We start from the raw sequence: 23279 nt of genomic DNA, 5'->3' as shown, positions 1-23279 counted from the left end.
CCCCCCCCCAAACAACCCCAAAACTTGGGGGTTCTGACCCCAAACAACCCCAAAACGGGGGGATCTGACCCCAAAACTTGGAGGGTTCTGACCCCAAACACCCCCAAACCAGGGGGGTCTGACCCCATCCCGCCCCCTCCCCCAGGTCGGGGCAGCTCCTGGCCCTGGGGAGGATTTGGGGAACCCCCCCAGGTGACCCCAAATACCCCCAGACCCCCCCCCGGGGGTCAGAGCCCCCCCCATTTCCTCCCCTCTGGGGTGGGCAGCCGCCCTCAGCCCCACAATGGGGGACCCTAAAATGGACCCCCCGAATAAGGGGGCTGAGACCCCCTCAGAATCCCCAAATCCCCCTCAGGACCCCAAAAACCACGAAGCCAAACTTGCAGCAGCCGCCCCCCCCCTCAAAATATGGGGTGACCCCAGTTCCCCCCCCATAACCAGGGGGGCTGAGACCCCCTCAGGACCCCCAATTCCCCTCAGGACCTCCCCAATCCCCCCCAGGACCCCCCAATCCCCCTCAGAACCCCCCCAAATCCCCCTGAGAACCCCCCAATCCCCCCCAGGACCCCCCAAAAGGACGGAGCCGGCTCGGGGCAGATCCTTTATTGACTCTGGGGGTCTCTGCCCTGGGGGTCCCACACGGGGCCGGGGTCTCCTCACATGGGCTTGGGGGGGGGCCGGGGGGCTGCTCCCTGCAGAGAGAACCCAGAGTTAGGGGGGCTTGGGGGGGGGGGGGCACAGAGACCTGGGGCCCCCTGGGACCCCCCAAAACCGCCTGGGACCCCTCCAGGTACCCCCAGACCCCTCCAAGAGCCCTCAGATCCCCCCAGACCTCCCAAAGACCCTTTAGGATCCCCCAGACCCCCCCCGAGACCCCTCCAGGACACCCCCAGACCCCTCTAAAACACCCCTGGGACCCCCCAATCCCCTCGGGGACCCCCCCAGGTCCCTTCTGAACACCCCTGGGACCCCCCAAACCCTTCAAGGCCCCCCCAGACTCACGGCGGGGTGGAATCAGGGCAGGGGGTGCGATCTGGAACCCCCCCCAGACCCCTCCCAAACACCCCTGGGACCCCCCAAAACCCTTCAAGGATCCCCCCAAACCCTTCAGGGACCCCCCCAAACCCGTCAAGGATGCCCCCAAACCCTTCAGAGACCCCCCAAACACCCCTGGGACCCCCCAAACCCTTCAGGGACCCCCCCAAACCCGTCAAGGATGCCCCCAAACCCTTCAGAGACCCCCCCAAACACCCCTGGGACCCCCCCAAACCCTTCAGAGACCCCCCCAAAACACCCCTGGGACCCCCCCAAACCCTTCAGGGACCCCCCCAGACTCACAGTGGGGCGGGGGCGTGCGGTCTGGAACCCCCCAGACCCCTCCTAAATACGCCTGGGACCCCCCAAACCCTTCAGAGAGCCCCCCGAAACCCCTCGGGGACCCCCCAAACCCTTCAGAGACCCCCCCAAACCCCTCAGAGACCCCCCAAAACCCTTCAGAGCCCCCCCCAGACTCACGGCGGGGCGGAAGCGGGGCGGGGGCGTGCGGTCCTTGCGCGCCTCGCGGGAGCGGTTCCGAACCACCTTGCTGTGGATGGCGCAGCTGACGCAGTAATGGAGCTTCACGTACAGCTTGGGCAGCACGTAGGCTGGGAGGGGAAACGGGGGTCAGGGACCCCAAAAACACCCTCAGGGACCCCAAAAACACCCTCAGGGACCCTAAAAACACATCCAGGGACCCCAAAAACCCCACCCAGAAACACCAGAACCAGTCCCAGGGCATTAATGGACCTTCATGTACAGCTTGGGCAGCACGTAGGCTGGGAGGGGGAAATGGGGGTCAGGGACCCCAAAAACACAGCCAGGGACCCCAAAACACAGCCAGGACCCTAAAAACACATCCAGGGACCCCAAAAACCCCAAAAAACAAACTCAGGGAACCCAAAAACACACCCAGAACCAGCCCCAGGGCAGTAATGCAGCCTCATGTACAGCTTGGGCAGCACGTAGGCTGAGAGGGGGAAATGGGGGTCAGGGACCCCAAAAACACCCTCAGGGACCCCAAAAACTCCACAAAACACAGCCAGGGACCCCAAAAACCCCAAAAAACAAAGCCAGGGATCCCAAAAACCCCAGCCAGGGACCCCCAAAGCAGCCCCAAGGCAGTAATGCAGGGGTGGGCAGGGGGACAATGGGGCTGTTTTGGGGTGACAGAGTGAGCAGGGTTGGACTTTTTGGGGGGTCCAAGGGTCCCTGTTTTGGGGTGACAGAGAGGATATTTTGGGGTAAACCAGGAGTTATTTAATGGGGAAAATGGGGCTATTTTAGAAGGGACAGGGACAATTTTTGGGGTGAGCAGGGTGGGGTATTTGGGGTGACAAAGGGATGATGATTTTTGGGGTGACAGAGTGAGCAGGGTCAGACCTTTTGGGGGGTCAAAGGGAGCTATTTTAGGGCTGACAGAGGAGCTATTCTGGGGGCAAACCAAGAACTATTTTAGAAGGGACAAGGACAATTTTTTGGGGTGAGCAGGGTTGGATATTTGGGGTGACAGAGTGAGCAGGGTCAGATCTTTTGGGGGGTCAACGGGGGCTGTTTTAGGGCTGACAGAGATTCTGTTCTGGAGTGACAGATGCACTATTTTGGGGGAACCACGGGGCTATTTTGAGGGCACAAGAACAATTTTTTTGGGGGGTGAGCAGGGATGGGATATTTAAGGTGCCAAAGGGATCATTTCTGAAGTGACAAAGGAACTCTTCCCAGGGCCGAGCAGGGTTTGGTTTTGGGGTTCCCAGCCCTCCACCCCACACTCACAGTCAAACACACTGGCCTCGGAGATGTCCCTGACAGCAGCGGCCTCCACGATGTTCCTGATGACGAATTTCTTGATGGCCTTGTCCTTGGGCACGCAGCGGGCGCAGTTGGTGCAGCGGATGGGCTGCACGTGCCCGCGGCCCTTCTTGGCACGGCCGTTGTTCCTCCTCTTCTTGGTCTGCGTGGGAAATGGGGGGGACAGACACGGGGAGAGCAGGAGTAACCCAGAGAGATCGGGATCAGCCCCGGAGAGACCAGGATCAACCCCAGGATTGAGCCCAGGATCGATCCAGGGATTAAGCCCAGGATAAACCAGAAAGACCAGGATCAGCCCCAGGATCAAGCCCAGAACGAGCCCAGGATCAGCCCCAGAGAGCCCCAGGATCAACTCCAGAGAGGTCAGGATTGACACCAGAATCAACCCCAGGATGAACCCCAAAGACCCCCAGGATCCCTCATTCAGAGCAGCCCCCAGCCCCATAAAAGCCCCTTCGGATCAGCCCCGCCAGAGCGGCTCCCAGCCCCATAAAAATCCCAGAGAACCCAAAGGTTCCATCCACAATCCCACATCCCTCTCTAATCTCCCCAGATCCCCCTGGAGACCCCAAATCTCCCCTCAGAAGCCCCCTCAGCACTCCCTGCCCCACACGAACCCCCCATTCCTCTTTCATCCTCCCCCTCCAACCCCTCCGTGCCCCTCCCACGCTCCCCCCGCCGCTCCCGCACCCTCCCCAAAGGGCCCCTCTGAGCCCCTCCTGCCCCACACGGGCCCCGCGTCCCTTTCCGAGCCCCCTCGGGCCCCTCCGCGCCCCCCGGCGCCCCCCGGGCCCTCCCGGCCACGCCGCGCTCACCATGGCGGCTCTGAGGGAGAACCGGAAGAGGCGCGGCCGCAGCACCGCCGCGCTTTTATTCCTCTGCTCCCTCCGCCCGGAAGCGCCGCCGCTGCCGCTCCGGTTCCCGCGGGGACACCCGGGGAGGGCTCGCAGCGGCTCCGCCCGAGGCACCGGGGCGGGCGGAGTGGGCGGAGAGCGGCGGGAGTTGGGGGGGGGATTAACGGGAGGGGGGATGCGGTAGGGACTATTTTTTTCTGCGGTGGGCGGAGGGATCCGCTCCGCGCAGGCGGTGAAAGAACTCCCGCGCACTGCGTGTGACGTCACACGCAAGGCGCGCGCGCGCCGCGAGGGCTGCTGGGAAATGTAGTCCGGAAAAGGGGCGGGGTCCCCTCCCATCCATGGGGGAACCCGGTGACGTGGGGGTGTCCCCAAGGTCCTGTGTCCCCCAAAACCCCTAAGGGAGACCCCCAATGTCCTTTCCCCCCTCCCTATGTGTCCCCAGTGTCCCCTGTCCCTTCCTGGTTGTCACCAAAGTCCTTTGTCCTCATTTCTGGGTGTCCCCAGTGTCCCCTGTCCCCATTTCTGTGTCCTTTGTCCCCATTTCTGGGTGTCCCCAGTGTCCCCTGTCCCTCCCTGATGTCCCCATTTCTGTGTCCTCTGTCCCCATTTCTGTGTCCTCTGTCCCCATTCCCGTGTCCCCAAAGGGATCCCAGGGATTTTTGGGGGCACATTTAAATTATTCCCGTTTATTTGGAAGCAGAGCCTCAGCCAGTACAGTACAAAACTTACAGTAGATCTCGTTAACAACAAATCATTAATTACAATATTTTACAGGTACAAAAGCTCCCGGGAAAAGGGGGGCAAAAAAACCCAAAAAAACAACAAAAATAAGGGTCCAAAAACCTCACAAAAAAGGGGAAAAAATTCAAAAAAATGAAAAATACAACAGCAAATCCGTGAATTCCTCGGGATTTGGGGGGAGGTCGGGGGTATTGCACATCCTCGTTTGTTCTTCATCTGTCAGGTTTAAAAAATAGATATTTACAGGGTAAAGCCACCTGGAGGTCTTAGAAAATTCCTACAGTTTCGGGTCTGACGCCGAAAAAACGGGGGGAAAAAAAGGGGGGAAATGAAAGGGGGGGAAAAGGGGGAAAGAAGTGGAAAAAGGGGAAAAAATGGGGAAAAAAAAAGGGGGAAAATGAGAAATAAGATGAAAAAGGGAGAGAAAAAAGGGGGGAAAAGAGGGGGAAAAAGGGGGAAAAAAAGGGGGAAAAAAGGGGAATAAAATGGAAAAGGGGGGAAAGGGAATAAAATGGAAAATGGGAAGAAAAAGGGAAATAAAATGGGAAAGGATGAGAAAAAAGGGGAGGGAAGAATGGAAAAGAGGGAGAAGAAATGGATAAGGGGGAAAAAGGGAAATAAAATGGAAAATGGAAAGAAAAAAGGGAAATAAAATGGGAAAGGGGGAAAATAAAATAAAATGGAAATGGGGGAAAAAGAGAAATAAAATAGAAATGGGAAGAATGGAAAAGAAGGAGAGGAAATGGAAAAAGGGAAAAAAGGGAAATCAAATGGAAAATGGGGGAGAAAAGGGAATAGGAAAGGGGGGAAAATGGAAAAGGGAAGAAAAGAAAATGGGAAAGGGAAAATGGAAATGGGGAAAAAATGAGGGGAGAGAATGGAAAAGGGAAAAATGGAAATGGGGGAAAATGGAGAAGAGGGGGAGGAAAGAAAAGGGGAAAAAGAAAATGGAAAAGGGGGAAAAGAGGGAAAAGAAAATGGGAAAAAAGAAACGGAAAAGGAGGGAAAACCCCAACCCGAGCAACCCCAGTGGGGCTGGAAAGGGCAGAGCTTTGATTTGGGTTCAGAGCCCCAGGTTGGGACTGAAATCCCAGTTTGGGGTTCAGAGCCCAGTTTGGGTTTGAAAAAGCCCCAGTTTGGGATTGAAATCCCAGTTTGGGGTTGAGAGCCCCAGGTTGGGATTGAAATCCCAGTTTGGGGTTCAGAGCCCAGGTTGGGGTTCAGAGCCCATTTTGGGGTTCCAAACCCAGTTTGGGGTTCAAAGTCCCTTTCTTGGGATTCCAAGCCCAGTTTGGGATTGAAATCCCAGTTTGGGGTTCAGAGCCCCAGGTTGGGTTTGAAAAAGCCCCAGTTTGGGGTTCAGAGCCCAGTTTGGGATTTAAATCCCAGTTTGGGGTTCCAAGCCCCAGTTTGGGGTTCAGAGCCCCAGTTTGGGGTTCAGAGCCCAGTTTGGGATTCCAAACCCCAGTTTGGGGTTCAGAGCCCAGTTTGGGATTCCAAACCCCAGTTTGGGGTTCAGAGCCCAGTTTGGGTTTGAAATCGCCCCCGTTGAGGTTTCCAAGCCCCCTTTTGGGGTTCCAAGCCCCTTTTTGGGGTTGGTTCCGGCACTGGGGGGGGTTGGGGGCACCCCCAAAGGGGCTCTGGGACCCCCGGGGATGGGGAATGTCCCCGAAGAGGCCGGAGCGGGGCGGGGGCAGCGGCGCTGCTGAGGTGCTGAGGGTGTCCCCAGCTGGGGACAGCTTTGGTTTGGCCCCCGCCGCCACCGCGGGGGCGACTGCTGCGTCCTGGGCAGGGGGACCCCCAGAATGGGGGGGAGGGACCCCAAATGGGGGAGTGGGGATGCCCAGAATGGGGGAGAGGGGACCCCCAAAATGGGGGAGTGGGGACCCCCAATGGGGGAGTGGGGACTCCAAAACGGGGGAGTGGGGGAGTGGGGGTCTGAGAGCTGAGGGGAAATGGGGGTGAGGGACCCCAAAATGGGGGAGTGGGACCCCCAAAATGGGGGAGTGGGGACCCCCAATGGGGCAGTGGGGACCCCCAAAGTGGGGGAGTGGGGACCCCAAAATGGGGGTGAGGGACCCCAAAATGGGGAAGTGGGGATGCCCAGAATGGGGGAGTGGGGATCCCCAAGTGGGGGGAGTGGGGACCCCCAGAGTGGGGGAGAGGGGACCCCCAGAATGGAGGAGTGTGGGTCTGAGAGCTGAGGGGAAATGGGGGAGTGGAGACCCCAAAGTGGGGGTGAGGGACCCCAAAGTGGGGGAGAGGGGACCCCCAGAATGGGGGAGAGGGGACCCCAAAATGGGGGAGGGAGTGGGGGAGTGTGGGTCTGAGAGATGAGGGGAAATGGGGGAGAGGGGACCCCAAAATGGGGGAGTGGGGACCCCCAGAGTGGGGGAGTGGGACCCCCAGAGTGGGGGAGTGGGACCCCCAAAATGGGGGAGTGGGACCCCCAATGGGGCAGTGGGGACCCCCAATGGGGCAGTGGGGACCCCCAGAGTGGGGGAGGGAGTGGGGGAGTGGGGGTCTGAGAGCTGAGGGGAAATGGGGGTGAGGGACCCCAAACGGGGGAGTGGGGACCCCAAAATGGGGGAGTGGGGACCCCCAAAGTGGGGGAGTGGGGACCCCCAGAGTGGGGGGAGTGGGGACCCCCAGAATGGGGGAGGGAGTGGGGGTCTGAGAGCTGAGGGGAAATGGGGGAGAGGGGACCCCAAAATGGGGGTGAGGGACTCCCAGAGAGGGGGAGTGGGGACCCCCCAAATGGGGGAGTGGGGACCCCCAAAACGGGGGAGTGGGAGAGGGGGGGTCTGAGAGCTGAGGGGAAATGGGGGTGAGGGACCCCCAAAATGGGGGAGTGGGGACCCCAAAATGGGGGTGAGGGACCCCAAAATGGGGAAGTGGGGACCCCCAAAGTGGGGGGAGTGGGGTGGAGGGACCCCTAGAGCCAAGGGGAAATGGGGCTGGGGTCTCCATGGGTGGGGATCCCCCAGCTCTGAGGGGTTGGGGTCCCCGTGGGCTGAAATTGGGGTCCCCATGAGTTGGGATTGGGGTCCCCATGAGTTGAAATTGGGGTCCCCATGGGTGAGGATTGGGGTCCCCATGAGTTGGGATTGGGGTCCCCATGGGTGAGGATTGGGGTCCCCATGAGTTGGGATTGGGGTCCCCATGGGCTGGGGTCCCCATGAGCTAAAATTGGGGTCCCCATGAGTTGGGATTGGGGTCCCCCTGGGTGGGGATTGGGGTCCCCATGAGTTGGGATTGGGGTCCCCATGGGCTGGGGTCCCCATGAGCTAAAATTGGGGTCCCCATGAGCTGAAATTGGGGTCCCCCTGGGTGGGGATTGGGGTCCCCATGGGTGGGGATTGGGGTCCCCCGAGCCGCTCTCCCTTTATCAAACCCCAAACTTGGGGGATCCCCAATCCGGGGGTCCCACCCAGGACCCCCATCCTTCATTTCAGGGGTGCCCCAGTGGGGTCAGGACTGGGGGGGCTCCAGGGGGATTTGGGGAGGGTTTGGGGGAGATTTGGGGGGGATTTGGGGGGGATTTTGGGGGGGTTTTGGGGGGGATTTGGGAAGGATTTGGGGAGGGTTTGGGAAGGATTTGGGGAGGATTTTGGGGGAGATTTTGGGAAGGATTTTGGGGGGATTTGGAGAGGGTTTGGGGAGGATTTTGGGGGGGATTTGGGAAGGATTTTGGGGGGATTTGGGAAGGATTTGGGGGATGAATTTGGGAAGGATTTTGGGGGGATTTGGAGAGGGTTTGGGAAGGATTTTGGGGATGAATTTGGGGAGGCTTTGGGAAGGATTTTGGGGAGGATTTTGGGGAGGATTTTGGGGGTGATTTGGGGGGATTTGGGAAGGATTTTGGGGATGAATTTAGGGAGGCTTTGGGGAGGATTTTGGGGATGAATTTCGGGAGGCTTTGGGGAGGATTTTGGGGATGAATTTAGGGAGGCTTTGGGGAGGATTTTGGGGATGAATTTGGGGAGGCTTTGGGGATGAATTTAGGGAGGCTTTGGGGAGGATTTTGGGGGGATTTGGGAAGGATTTTGGGGGGATTTGGGGAGGGTTTTGGGGATGAATTTGGGGAGGCTTTGGGGAGGCTTTGGGGATGAATTTGGGGAGGCTTTGGGGAGGATTTTGGAGATGAATTTAGGGAGGCTTTGGGGGGTCCCCACGTCCCATTCCGGGGTTCCCTGGTTAAAGCTGGGGCCGGGGGGCTCAGGCTGGGTTTTGGGGTCCCCGGGGGGGTTTAGCACCGAATTTTGAGGTTCCTTTAGCCCGGGAACGGGGCCGGGCAGTGCCGGGAGCCGGCGGGAGCAGGGCAAGGGGGGGAACAGTCTCCAAAATTCAAGTGAGACCTTTCTTTGTGTCTTTTTTTGTGTCTTTTTTGTGTCTTTTTTAATGTCTTTTTTGTGGTTTTTTATGTCTTTTTTTGTCTTTTTTGTCTTTTTTTTTTGGGGTGAAAAACCCCCAAGAATTATCAAAAGAGCAACTCAAAAGCTTAATAAATAACAAAAGGGGGAAAAAAAAAGCACAAAAAAAAATCCTTTCCTATTCAATATTTAAATAAGTTCGTTTATAAAAAGGAGGATTAAGGGCTCCCCCTCACGGGGCCAGTTGGGTTTTTGGGGTTTTTTTGGGGGTTTTTGTTTTGTTGTTGGTTTTAAATCCTTTTTTGTTTTGTTTTTTTTTACTGTTTTTTTTTTAATAGCCAAAGTCAGTGCAAAGGAGTATAAAAGAAAAAAAAACCCCAAAAATAAAAATAAAAACAACACAACCCAACATTTCCACGCCCTAAGGATGGGAGGGGGAAAATTGGGGGGAAAAAAAGGGAATTTGAGGTGTGGGGGGGATTTTTCCAACCTCACATTTTGTGCTCGTGGTGTGTGGGAGGGGAAAAAGGGGAAAATTGGGGGAAAAATGGGAATTTGAGGTGGGGGGGGAGATTTTTTTTCCAACCTCGTATTTTTGTGTTTGGGAGAGGAAAATTGGGATGAAATCAGGAAATTTGAGGCAGGAAAGGGAATTTTTCCCACCTCATATTTTTGTGTTTTCTGAGCATGATTTAGGAAGGGAAAATTGGGCTGAAATCAGGAAATTGGAGGAAGGAAAGGGAGGTTTTCCACCTCATATCTTGTGCTCACCACGCACAGTTTAGGAGGGGAAAATTGGGGTGAAATCAGGAAATTGGAGGCAGAAGGGGGGGGGATTTTCCTACCTCATATTTTGTGTTTTCTGAGCATGATTTAGGAAGGGAAAATTGGGGTAAAATCAGGAAATTGGAGGCAGCAAAGGGAGGTTTTCCCACCTCACATTTTGCGTTTCCTGAGCACAATTTCGGAGGTGAAAATCAGAGAACTGGAGGCAGGGAGGGGGGGATTTTCCAACCTCACATTTTCTGTTTTTTGGAGGGGAAAATCGGGGTGAAATCAGGAAATTGGAGGCAGGAAAGGGGCGTTTTTCCCACCTCATATTTTGTGCTTCCCAAGCACAATTTTGGAGGGCAAAATTGGGGTGAAATCGGGGTGAAACCAGGAAATTGGAGGCAGGAAAGGGGCGTTTTTCCCATCTCACATTTTGTGCTTCTGAGCACAATTTCAGAGGTGAAAATCGGGGCAAAAATCGGGGTGAAATTGGGGTAAAATCAGGAAATTGGAGGCAGGAAAGGGGGCATTTCCCCACCTCCCATTTTGCGTTTCCCGAGCACAATTTAGGTGAAAATCGAGGTGAAATCAGGAAATTGGAGGCAGGAAAGGGGGCGTTTTCCCACCTCACATTTTGTGTTTTCTGAGCATGATTTAGGAAGGGAAAATCGGGATGAAATCAGGAAATTGGAGGCAGCAAAGGGAGGTTTTTCCACCTCCCATTTTGTGTTTCCCAAGCACAATTTCAGAGGTGAAAATCGGGGTGAAATTGGGGTGAAATCAGGAAATTTGAGGCAGGAAATGGGCGTTTTTCCCATCTCACATTTTGTGCTTCTGAGCACAATTTCAGAGGTGAAAATCGGGGTGAAATTGGGGTGAAATCAGGAAATTTGAGGCAGGAAATGGGCGTTTCCCCACCTCCCATTTTGTGCTTCTGAGCACAATTTCAGAGGTGAAAATCGGGGCAAAAATCGGGGTGAAATTGGGGTAAAATCAGGAAACTGGAGGCAGGAAAGGGGGCATTTCCCCACCTCCCATTTTGCGTTTCCCGAGCACAATTTAGGAGGTGAAAATCAGGAAATTTGAGGCAGGAAAAGGGGGCGTTTCCCCACCTCCCATTTTGTGTTTCTGAGCACAATTTCAGAGGCAAAAATCGGGGTGAAATTGGGGTGAAATCAGGAAACTGGAGGCAGGAAAGGGGATAATTTCCCACCTCACATTTTGCATTTCCCAAGCACTATTTCAGAGGTGAAATTTGGGTAAAATGAGGAAATTGGAGGCAGGAAAAGGGGGCGGTTTTCCCCACCTCACATTTTGTGTTTCTGAGCACAATTTCAGAGGTGAAAATCAGGGTGAAAATGGGAAATTGGAGGCAGGAAAGGGGCGTTTTCCCCACCTCCCATTTTGTGTTTCTGAGCACAATTTCAGAGGCAAAAATCGGGGTGAAATTGGGGTAAAATGAGGAAATTGGAGGCAGGAAAAGGGGCGTTTCCCCACCTCACATTTTGCGTTTCCCGAGCACAATTTCAGAGGTGAAAATCAGGGTGAAAATGGGAAATTGGAGGCAGGAAAGGGGCGTTTCCCCACCTCACATTTTGCGTTTCCCGAGCACAATTTCAGAGGTGAAAATCAGGGTGAAAATGGGAAATTGGAGGCAGGAAAGGGGCGTTTTCCCCACCTCCCATTTTGCGTTTCTGAGCACAATTTCAGAGGTGAAAATCAGGAGATTGGAGGCAGGAAAAGGGGGCGTTTGTCTCCCCACCTCACACCTTGTGCTCGCCGCGCACGATGTGCGAGGAGAACTCGTAGCGGTCCTGGCTGCGGTGGCCGCAGATGTTGCACTCGAAAGGGTCCCTGAAGCCGTGGCAGCCCATGTGGATGGTGAACATGACGTGGTCCAGGAAGAGCACCCGGCAGTGCTCGCAGCAGAACGCGCGCAGCTGCTCCCCGTCCTCGTTGAGCACCCTCAGGGCCTCCTTGGGGAAGCAGCGCGCCGCCCCCTCGGGCTCCTCCTTGGGCTCCTCCTTGGCATAAGCGGGGCTGTGGCGGCTGCTGCCGCCGCCCGCCCGCTCCTCCTGGATGCTCTCGGTGTCCGTGGAGTCCTGGCAGCCGTTGGACGGGGACGCCCCGCTCTCGCCGGCGCGGCTCCGGAAGATCACCGGGATGCCCTCGGCGCCGTCCTCGGAGGAATCGCGGCCCCGCGGCAGCTCGAGGCGGGCGGGCAGCGCCTGGATCTGCGTGTACACGGAGCTGATGACCGGGGTGACCTCGGTGATGCAGTTGGTGGCCAGGCGGAGCGGGCGCAGAGGGTCCCCGGCGCCCAGCAGCGACAGCGGCCCGGCGTAGGGGGGCTCCAGGGCGTGCCCGCGGGCCGGAACCACCTCCACGTCCTTGTCGAAAGCGGGGCTGACATCGAAGGGCAGCTCCGAGAGGGCGAAGCGCATCTGCTTCTCGCCTGAGGGGGGTTCGGAAAGAGAAACACAAAAATGATCCGGGGGCGCTGCTTCTGTGAGGAGCTCTGGGTGCCAGGGGGGTTCAACCCACATCTGACCCCCGGCCGCACGTTCGGGATGAACGCGGCTCTGTTTGCGATCGTTGTGTGACTTTAATGCGAATTATTCAATTGATTTTGCTCTGTTGTGTTCACGGGTTCCAGCCAGGCTTGGCTCCTCGTGGCTCCCCCTTCAATTTCTAGCACAGTTTCTCATGATTCTTTTTATGATTATACAATAATTATGTTTAATTACTGAACGTTCGTCACTTCTACCAATTCTATGGTTTCTCTGCTTAGGCAGGTGCAGTGATCTGAAAAAACACAAAGCCCGACGTTTTCAGAGCCCTAGAATTTACATAAAATTAACATTTTCCAGGGCCCCACTATCAGGGTGGGGAGAGGGACACCCCGAAATCAGAGAGAGGGAGAGGGGGCACCCAGAAATCAGAGAGAGGGAGAGGGGGCACCCAGAAATCAGAGAGAGGGGTTGGGGGCACCCAGAAATCAGAGAGAAGGAGAGGGGGCACCCCAGAATCTGGGAGAGGAGTTGGGGACACCCCGAAATCAGAGAGAGGGAATGGGGGCACCCCGGAATCAGAGAGAAGAGTTGGGGACACCCCAAAGTCAGAGAGAGGGAGTGGGGACACCCTCAGGGCACCCCAAAATGGGAGAGAGAGAGTGGGATAGAACAGGGACACCCCAAAGTCAGAGAGAGGGAGTGGGGACACCCCAAAGTCAAAGAGAAGGGTTGGGGGCACCCCGAAATCAAAGAGAGGGAGTGGGGACACCCCAGAATCAGGGAGAGGGAGAGGGGGCATCCCAAAGTCAGAGAGAGGAGTTGGGGACACCCTCAGGGCACCCCAAAATGAGAGAGAGGGGATGGGGGCACCCCGGAATCAGAGAGAGGGGTTGGGGACACCCCAAAGTCAGAGAGAGGGAGTGGGGTGGAACAGGGACACCCCCAAATCAGAGAGACGGAGAGGGGACACCCCGAAATCAAAGAGAGGGGTTGGGGACACCCTGAAATCAGAGAGAGGGGTTGGGGACACCCCAAAGTCAGAGAGAGGGAGAGGGGACACCCCGAAATTAGAGAGAGGAGCTGGGGACACCCTCAGGGCACCCCAAAATCAAAAAGAGGGGCTGGGGACACCTTCAGGGCGCCCCAAAATGAGAGAGAGGGGCTGGGGACACCCCAAAGTCAGAGAGAGGGAGAAAGGGGGAACCCCGAGTCAGAGAGAAGGAGTGGGGTGGGATGAGGGCACCCCAAAATCACTGAGAGAGGAAGTGGGGACACCCCGAAATCAGAGAGAGGGAGTGGGGACACCCCGAAATCAGAGAGAGGGAGTGGGGACACCCCAAAGTCAGAGAGAGGGGTTGGGGACACCCTCAGAGCACCCCAAAATGGGAGAGAGGGAGTGGGGTGGAACAGGGACACCCCGAAATCAGAGAGAGGGGTTGGGGGCACCCAGAAATCAGAGAGACGGAGAGGGGACACCCCAAAATCAGAGAAAAGGAGTGGGGACACCCCAAAGTCAGAGAGAGGGAGAGGGGGAACCCTGAAATCAGAGAGAGGGAGAGGGGGCACCCCAGAATCAGGGAGAGGGAGTGGGGACACCCTCAGGGCACCCCAAAATGAGAGAGAGGGGATGGGGGCACCCCGGAATCAGAGAGAGGAGTTGGGGACATCCCAAAGTCAGAGAGAGGGAGTGGGGTGGAACAGGGACACCCCCAAATCAGAGAGAAGGAGTGGGGACACCCCAAAATTAAAGAGAGGGGTTGGGGGCACCCAGAAATCAAAGAGAAGGAGTGGGGACACCCCAAAGTCAGAGAAAAGGAGTGGGGACACCCCAAAATCAGAGAGAGGGGTTGGGGGCACCCTGAAATCAGAGAGAGGGGTTGGGGACACCCCAAAGTCAGAGAGAGGGGTTGGGGACACCCTCAGGGCACCCCGAAATCAGAGAGAAGGGCATGGGGTGAGATGAGGGCACCCCAAAATCACTGAGAGAGGGATTGGGGTGGAACGAGGGCACCCCAAAATCAGAGAGAGGGCTTGGGGACACCCTCAGGACACCCCAAAATCAGAGAGAGCGCTTGGGGTGGGATGGAGAAACCCCAAAGTCACTGAGAGGGGTTGGGGACACCCTCAGGACACCCCAAAATCAGAGAGAGGGCTTGGGGTGGGACGAGGAACACCCACAGATGTGATTTTTTTAATTTCAGGGTGTTTTGTTAATTCGAGTGGCTTCTTTTAATTTAAGGGGTTCATTTCTATTTCCAGGGGAGAAATTTTTGAATTTGAGGAGGTTTTGTTAATTTGACAGGTTTTTTTTTGGTAATTTGAGGACAGAAGGTTTTAATTTGAGAAGTATTTTTCTTTTGAGGGGTTTTTCTTTAAATTAAGGGTTTTTTTTTTTAATTTGAAGGCAGAATTCTTTCATTTGAGGAGTTAATTTTTGAATTTGAGGTGTTTTTTGTTAATTTGAGGAATATTTTGTTTATCTGAGCCAGTTCTTTATTAATTTGAGGAGGTTTTTTGTTAATTTGAGGCCCATTTGAAGGCCTTTGTGTGCAGGGATTCCCTTTCCTGCCCCACATCTCCCAGGGGGAATTTTTCCAACTTTTTCAGTTTTTACCCCCAAATTTCTGGGGCTTGGAGCATTTCCTCTGGGTTTTTTGTTAATTTGAGGGGTTTTTTGGTTAACTTTGCTGATATTTTTTCACTTAAAGGGGTTTTCTTCAGTGTGAGGGGAAATTTCTTTAATTAAAGCTTTTTTTAAAAAATGAGTTGCTTTTCTTTTGATTTGAATTTATATTTTTCAGCTCGAGCTGTTTTTTTGTTAATTTGAGGGGTTTTTTGTTAATTTGCAGGTATTTTTTCATTTAAGGCTTTTTTTTTTTTAGTGTGAGGGGAAATTTCTTTAATTAAAGGGTTTAAAAAAATCAGTTGCTTTTCTTTTAGTTTGAATTTATATTTTTCAATTTGAGCAGGTTTTTTTTGTTAATTTGAGGCCTTTGTGTGGCATTTAAGGAGTTTTTTTGAAATGTGAGGGGAAAATTTTTACATTAATTTTTTTTTGTTGTTTTTTTTTAAAGAGATGCTTTTAATTTGAATATATCTTTCAATTTGACCCTTTTTTTGTTAATTTGAGACCCATTTTGAGGTCTTTGTGTGGGGATTCCGCTCCCCCCCTCACACCCGGCCATCCCTGAGGCCGCCCCTCACTTCCCGCCGAGGGAATTTTTCCATTTTTTCCATCATTTCCATCCTTTCCTTACCCACAAATTTCTGCGGCTTGGAGCATTTCCTCTGTGTTTTTTGTTGATTTGAGGATTTTTTTGTTAATTTGCTGGTATTTTTACATTTAAGAGGGTTATTTTTTTAAAATGTGAGGGGAAATTTCTTTAATTAAAGTTTTTTTTTTAATGGCTTGCTTTTCTTTTAATTTGATATTATATTTTTCAATTTAAGCCGTTTTTTCCTTAATTTGAAGCTTTTGTGTGGGGATTCCCCTTCCCGCGCCGCTCCCCTCCCTCACACCCGGCCGTCCCTGAGGCCGCCCCTCACTTCCCGCCAGGGGAATTTTTCCAGCTTTTTCTCACACTGGAATTTCTGGAGCTTGGGGCATTTCCCCTCAGGTTTTGATTATGAGGATTTTTTAGTTAATTTGCGGGTTTGTTTTAAATTTTTTTTTTTTGTTTTTTTTTTTTTGTGTGTGTGTGAGGGATTTTTTTTAATGATTTTTTTTTCTTTTTAAAATGTATTATTTTTCTTTTATTTTCAATTTATATTTTTCATTTCGAGACGGTTTTTTCTTAATTTGAAACCTATTCTGAGGCCTTTGTGTGGGGATTCCCCTTCCCGCGCCGCTCCCCCCCTCACACCCGGCCATCCCTGAGGCCGCCCCTCACTTCCCGCCGAGGGAATTTTTCCATTTTTTCCATCATTTCCATCCTTTCCTTACCCACAAATTTCTGCGGCTTGGAGCATTTCCTCTGTTTTTTTGTTGATTTGAGGATTTTTTTGGTTAATTTACGGGCATTTTTTTTCATGTAAGCGTTTATTTTTTTTAATGTGAGGGGAAATTTTAATTATTTTCTTAATGAGTTGTTTTTCTTTTAATTTGACTTTATATTTTTCTATTTGAACTGTTTTTTGTTAATTTGAGGCTTTTGTGTGGGGATTCCCCTTCCCGCGCCGCTCCCCCCCCTCACACCCGGCCATCCCTGAGGCCGCCCCTCACTTCCCGCCGAGGGAATTTTTTCCATTTTCCCATCATTTCCATCTTTTCCTTACCCACAAATTTCTGCGGCGTGGATCGTTTCCTCTTGGTGAAGCTCCCTGCCAACCGCTCGATAAAGGTGGGGCGCTCAGGGTGCAGCAACGCCTCGGGCACCATGTCCAGCTCCCGGATTTCCTCTCCTGCAGAACGCAAACAAAGAGGAAAAAAAAAAAAAAAAAAAAAAAAAAAATTCCGGGATGAGCGGGGCGGGAGCTGCGGGCTGGGAGGGCCCCTGGGAGCGGCTGCCGGAGCCCGAGCTTACCCCGTGCGTGTCCCCGCGGCTCCCGGATCCCTCCTGCTTCCAGCGGGGCCCGCTCCTGCCGCGGTGAGGGGGGGAGAGGAGGCGGCTTCAGGCCTGCGATTGTTCCGCCGGCCCCGCCATGGCCCCCGGGGGAAAAGCGGCAGGGGATGGGGCCTGAGCTGGGGGTGGGCACTGAGCTTAAAAATTCTGCCGGGGAATGGGCACTGAGCGTAAAAATCCGGGTTGGGAATGGCCCCTGAGCCCGGGGATTCCGGCTGGGGATGGTCACTGGTGCCGGAAATCCTGCTCTGAAATGGCCCCTGGACCGGGGATTCCAATTGGGAATGGGCCCTGATCCGAAAAATCCTGGTCAGGAATGGGCCCTGATCCTAAAAATCCTGCTCAGGAATAGTCCCTGATCCTAAAAATCCTGCTCAGGAATAGCCCTGATCCGAAAAATCCTGGTCAGGAATGGGCCCTGATCCTAAAAATCCTGGTCAGGAATGGGCCCTGATCCTAAAAATCCTGGTCAGGAATAGTCCCTGATCCGAAAAATCCTGGTCAGGAACGGTCCCTGATCTGAAAAATCCTGGTCAGGAATAGTTCCTGATCCTAAAAATCCTGGTCAGGAATAGTTCCTGATCCTAAAAATCCTGGTCAGCAACGGGCCCTGATCCTAAAAATCCTGCTCAGGAACAGTCCCTGATCCTAAAAATCCTGGTCAGGAACGGTCCCTGATCTGAAAAATCCTGGTCAGGAATAGTTCCTGATCCTAAAAATCCTGGTCAGGAATAGTTCCTGATCCTAAAAATCCTGGTCAGCAACGGGCCCTGATCCTAAAAATCCTGCTCTGAAATGAATGCTGGACCAGGGGATTCCGGTCAGGACTGGGCCCTGATCCTAAAAATCCCAATCAGGAATGGGCCCTGATCCTCAGAATCCCAGTGGGGAATGTTCCCAAAAATCCCATTCTGAAATGGGCCCTGATCCTGGGAACCCTGATTTGGGATATTCCCAAAAATCCTGCTTTGAAATGGGCCCTGATCCTGGGAATTCCAATGGGGAATGTTCCCAAAAATCCCATTCTGAAATGACCCCTAATCCTCAAAATCCCAGTGAGGAATGTTCCCAAAAATCCCATTCTGAAATGGGCCCTGATCCTGGGAATCCCAATTTGGGATATTCCCAAAAATCCTACTTTGAAATGGGCCCTGATCCGGGGAACCCCGATTTGGGATATTCCCAAAAATCCCAATTTTTGGGATTTTTGCTCTGAAATGGCCCCTGATCCTAAATATCCCAGTGGTTCCAGAGGCCCGGGAATGCCCCAATTTTGGCTTTTTCCAGGAAAATTCTGCTTCCCTGCAGCTCCCAAGGCTGGAAAAGGCTCTGGGAAGTTCTGGGAATGGGGGTTTGGCCTCAGGGATTTGGGATCTGCTGTGGGGTCACGGACTCACGGCACCGGGAGCACGACCCCAACACTTCCCAAACGTTCCCATGGATTTGGGGTCACATTCCCAACCCTTTCCCAGGGATTTGGGGTCACATTCCCACCCCAGTTCTGGTCCCCAGGGGTTTGGGATCCGGGATTTTTGTGGGATTTTCCCGGGGTTTCTTCAGGATTTTCCTGGGATTTTCCCGGGATTTCTTCAGGATTTTTCATTGATTTTCCTGGGATTTTTCCAGGATTTCCCTGGGATTTTTACCAGAATTTCTTCAGGATTTCCCTGGGATTTTTCCAGGATTTCCCTGGGATTTTCCCAGAATTTCTTCAGGATTTCCCTGGGAATTTTCCAGGATTTTCCCGGGGTTTCTTCAGGATTTTTCCAGGATTTCCCTGGGATTTTTACCAGAATTTCTACAGGATTTTTCCAGGATTTCCCTGGGATTTTCCCAGAATTTCTTCAGGATTTCCCTGGGAATTTTCCAGGATTTCCCTGGGATCTTCCCAGAATTTCTTCGGGATTTCCCTGGGAATTTTCCCAGGATTTCTTTGAGATTTTTCGTTGATTTCTCTGAGATTTTTCCAGGATTTCCCTGGGATTTTTCTGGGATTTTTCCAGCATTTCCAGACCCACCTGTTTCTGCAGGGTTTTCCATTGGAGGCTCCTTTATCCGTGGATTTGGGATCCCAATTCCCCATTCCCACCCCATTCCCTGTCCCTGGGGGTTTGGGATCTGGGATTTTTGTGGGATTTTCCTTGGATTTTTCCACGATTTTTTCATGATTTCTCTGGGATTTTTCTGTGATTTTTCCCTGGGATTTTGGTGGGATTTTCTTGGTATTTTCCTGGGATTTCTCCGGGATTTTTCCAGGACTTTTCCCGGATTTTCCCAGGACTTTTCCCAGATTTTTGTGGGATTTTTGTGGGGTTTTCCTGGGATTTTTCTGGGATTTCTCTGAGATTTCTCCGGGATTTTTCTGGGATTTTTCCAGGACTTTTCCTGGATTTTGGTGGGATTTTTGTGGGATTTTCCTTGGATTTTTCCACGATTTTCCTGGGATTTTTCTGGGATTTTTCTGGTATTTCTCTGGGATTTTTCCAGGATTTTCCCGGAATTTTTCTGTGATTTTTCCAGGACTTTTCCCAGATTTTTGTGGGATTTTTGTGGGGTTCTGGTGGGGTTTTCCCAGACCCACCTGTCTGTGCAGGGCTCTCCCTCTGCAGAGCTCCCTGTGCCCGTGGATTTGGGATCCCAATTCCCCATTCCCTATCCCCTGGGGCTTTGAGATCTGGAATTTTTGTGGGATTTTTCCAGGGATTTCACTGGGATTTTTCCTGGATTTTCTTGGTATTTTCTCAGAATTTCTCTGGGATTTTTCCGGGATTTTTCTGTGATTTTCCCAGGACTTTTCCTGGATTTTGGTGGGATTTTTGTGGGATTTTCCTGGGATTTTTGTGGGATTTCTCTGGGATTTTTCCAGGATTTTCTCGGAATTTTTCTGTGATTTTTCCAGGACTTTTCCCAGATTTTTGTGGGATTTTTGTGGGGTTCTGGTGGGGTTTTCCCAGACCCACCTGTCTGTGCAGGGCTCTCCCTCTGCAGGAAGCCGTGGCAGCGCTCCCTGTGCTCCTCCAGGCTGCTCTGCTGTTTGTAGCTGCGGCCACACGAGCTGCACTTGTAGGGTTTGCCCACGGTCGGGGAGGAAACTGGGAATAACAGGGCACGGGATGAGGATTTGGGATTTGGAAATCAGGATTTGGGATTTGGGACCTGGGATCTCCCAGTGTGAGCTGCACCTGTAGGGTTTGCCCACGGTCGGGGAGGAAACTGGGAATAACAGGGCCTGGGATGAGGATTTGGGATTTGGAAATCAGGATTTGGGATTTGGGCTCTGGAGAACTGCGTTTCTTTAGGATTTTCCCTCTCATTTCCCACTGCTCTCCACCCTTGGAAAAACCCAAGAATTCCCCTGTAAAGCCCAAGAAACCACCCTGAACCAACAGTGGGGCCCCTTCCCACCAAAGCACGGCCGTTATCCCCCACTCCCAACATCCCCAACCCCATTCAACCCATCCCAACCCATCCCCACCATCCCAAACATTCCCAGCCCCATCCCCAACCCATCCCAAACATCCCCAACATTCCCAACCTCACTCCCAACATCCCCAACCCCATCCCCAACATTCCCAACATTCCCAACATTCCCTATCCCATCCCCAACCCCATCCCCAACATTCCCAACATTCCCAACATTCCCAACATCCCCAACCCCATTCCCACCATTCCCAACCCCACTCCCAATATTCCAAACATTCCCAACCCCATTCCCAACATTCCCAATCCCATCCCCAACATTCCCAACCCCATCCCAACCTATCCCCAACCCATTCCCCCCATCCCCAACCCCATTCCCACCCCACTCCCAGCACTCCCACTCCATTCCCAACCCCATTCCCAACATTCCCAACCCATCCCCACCATTCTCACCCCATTCCCAGCACTCCCACCCCATTCCCAAGCCCATTCCCAGCACTCCCACCCTGTTCCCACCCCGTTCCCACCCCATTCCCAGCCCGTTCCCACCCCATCCCCAACCCCATTCCCACCATTCCCACCCCATTCCCACCCCACTCCCAGCACTCCCACTCCATCCCCAACCCCATTCCCAACATTCCCAACCCCATCCCACCCCATCCCCACCATTCACACCCCATTCCCGGCACTCCCACCCCATTCCCAAGCCCATTCCCAGCACTCCCACCCCGTTCCCAGCCCGTTCCCACCATTCCCACCCCATTCCCACCATTCCCACCCCGTTCCCACCCCGTTCCCACCCCATCCCCAACCCCATTCCCACCATTCCCACCCCATTCCCACCCCGTTCCCAGCACTCCCACCCCATTCCCACCCCGTTCCCGCCCCGTTCCCACCCCATTCCCACCATTCCCACCCCGTTCCCGCCCCGTTCCCACCCCATTCCCACCATTCCCACCCCGTTCCCGCCCCGTTCCCGGCCCGTTCCCGGCCCGTTCGCACCGGAGTGGGTGCGCAGGTGCCCGCTGAGGGCGTCGCGGCGCCGGCAGGCGTAGGAGCAGAAGGGGCACTTGAAGGGTTTCTCCCCCGAGTGCAGCTTGATGTGGCGCAGCAGGTTCCCCTTCTGCGTGAAGGAGGCGCCGCACTGCTGGCACTGGAAGGGGCGTTCTCCTGGAAATCCCAAAAGAAAACCCCAAATTTAACCCCAATCCTGCACTGGAAGGAGCGTTCTCCTGGAAATCCCAAAAGAAAACCCCAAATTTAACCCCAATCCTGCACTGGAAGGAGCGTTCTCCTGGAAAACCCCAAAAGAAAACCCCAAATTTAACCCCAAATCAGCACTGCTGGCACTGGAAGGGGCGTTCTCCTGGAAAACCCCAAAAAAACCCCACAGATTTAACCCCAAATCTGCACTGGAAGGGGCGTTCTCCTGGAAATCCCAAAAGAAAACCCCACAGATTTAACCCCAAACCTGCACTGCTGGCACTGGAAGGGGCGTTCTCCTGGAAAATCCCAAAAGAAAACCCCAAATTTAACCCCAATCCTGCACTGGAAGGAGCGTTCTCCTGGAAAACCCCAAAAGAAAACCCCAAATTTAACCCCAATCCTGCACTGCTGGCACTGGAAGGGTCGTTCTCCTGAAAACCCCAAAAAAACCCCACAGATTTAACCCCAAATCTGCACTGGAAGGGGCGTTCTCCTGGAAACCCCCAAATTGCCATTTTTTCCTCAAAATTCCCATTTTTCCCCCCATTTTTTCCCTGGTTTTGGCCATTTTTCCCCCGTCCCCTCACCGCTGTGGCTGCGCTTGTGCACCATGAGCACATTGGGCCCAATGCAGCCCAAATCCCCATAACTCCCATTTTTGGCCATTTTCACCTCGTTTTTGGCCATTTTCGCCCCGGTTTTCCCTGTTTTTCCCCATTTTTTCCCCGTTTTTCCCCATATTTTTCCCATTTTTCCCATTTTCCCCATTTTCCCCCCGTCCCCTCACCGGTGTGGCTGCGCTTGTGCACCATGAGCACGTTGGGCCCAATGCAGCCCAAATCCCCACAACTCCCATTTTTGCCCCGTTTTTGGCCATTTTTGGCCCTTTTTCCCGTTTTTGGCCATTTTCCCCCAGTTTTTCCCCATTTTTTCCCCGTTTTTCCCCATTTTTCCCATTTTCTCCCCGTTCCTTCACCGGTATGGCTGCGCTTGTGCACCATGAGCACGTTGGGCCCAATGCAGCCCAAATCCCCACAACTCCCATTTTTGCCCCATTTTTGGCCCTTTTTCCCCATTTTTGGCCATTTCCCCCCATTTTCGCCCCGTTTTTCCCCATTTTTTCCCCATTTTTTCCCCATTTTTCCCCATTTTTCCCCATTTTCACCCGTTCTCTCACCGGTGTGGCTGCGCTTGTGCACCATGAGCACGTTGGGCCTGATGCAGCCGAAATCCCCATTCCCAGCTCCCATAATTCCCATTTTTTCCCATTTTTTCCCCGTTTTTGGCCATTTTTTCCCCATTTTTTCCCCGTTTTTTCCCCATTTCCCCCCGTCCCCTCACCAGTGTGGCTGCGCTTGTGCACCATGAGCACGTTGGGCCCGATGCAGACCATGCCGCACACGTCACATTTGAGTTTCCCGTTGGGCAGGCGGATCCCGCCCGGCGAGTGCGGCTCCGGGAAGGGCTCCGGGAAGGGCTCGGGCAGCGGGGACCCCTCCGGGAGCCCCTCCCGGCCCTCCTGGGACAGCGGCCGGCCCTGGGACTCCTCGTCCGAGGACATCTCCACCTTGATGGAATTGGCTGGGAACGCCCCGAAAACGGCGTCAGGAGAGGGGAGATGGGGCGGGGAGGGGGGAGAATGGGATGGGGAGAGGGGAAAATGGGGAAAAATGGGATGGGGAGAGGGGAAATGGGATTGGGAGAGGGGAAAATGGGGAAAATGGGATGGGGAGAGGGGAAAATGGGGAAAAATGGGATCAGGAGAGGGGAAAATGGGATGGGGAGAGGGGAAATGGGATGGGGAGAGGGGAAAATGGGATGGGGAGAGGGGAAATGGGATGGGGAGAGGGGAAAATGGGATGGGGAGAGGGGAAAATGGGGAAAAATGGGATGGGGAGAGGGGAAATGGGATCGGGAGAGGGGAAAATGGGGAAAAATGGGATCAGGAGAGGGGAAAATGGGGCAGGAGAGGGGAAAATGGGGAAAAAT

General features: G+C 53.7%; 2 protein-coding genes across 2 annotated transcripts; both read right to left on the bottom strand.

The window, feature by feature from the left end:
- Positions 1-588: 588 nt before the first annotated feature.
- On the bottom strand, positions 589-3823 carry RPS26 (ribosomal protein S26). Its single transcript, XM_066567685.1, has 4 exons — positions 3663-3823; positions 2812-2989; positions 1516-1646; positions 589-692 (listed from the first exon to the last, which is right to left on the bottom strand). The coding sequence occupies exons 1-4, from the start codon at positions 3663-3665 to the stop codon at positions 657-659; spliced, it is 348 nt and encodes a 115-aa protein (XP_066423782.1). The 5' UTR covers positions 3666-3823; the 3' UTR covers positions 589-656.
- A 5293-nt stretch (positions 3824-9116) lies between these two features.
- IKZF4 (IKAROS family zinc finger 4) lies at positions 9117-22902 on the bottom strand. Its single transcript, XM_066567879.1, has 5 exons — positions 22632-22902; positions 21087-21254; positions 19625-19756; positions 16378-16503; positions 9117-12044 (listed from the first exon to the last, which is right to left on the bottom strand). Exons 1-5 carry the CDS (start codon positions 22849-22851, stop codon positions 11353-11355), a joined length of 1338 nt encoding a protein of 445 aa, XP_066423976.1. The 5' UTR covers positions 22852-22902; the 3' UTR covers positions 9117-11352.
- Positions 22903-23279: the final 377 nt, after the last annotated feature.

This window comes from Molothrus aeneus, chromosome 30 (genome assembly GCF_037042795.1).
Source record: "Molothrus aeneus isolate 106 chromosome 30, BPBGC_Maene_1.0, whole genome shotgun sequence".
Taxonomy (NCBI): Eukaryota; Metazoa; Chordata; class Aves; order Passeriformes; family Icteridae; genus Molothrus; species Molothrus aeneus.
The sequence above is the reverse complement of the archived record's forward strand: the minus strand, read 5'-3'. Positions and strand labels throughout refer to the sequence as shown.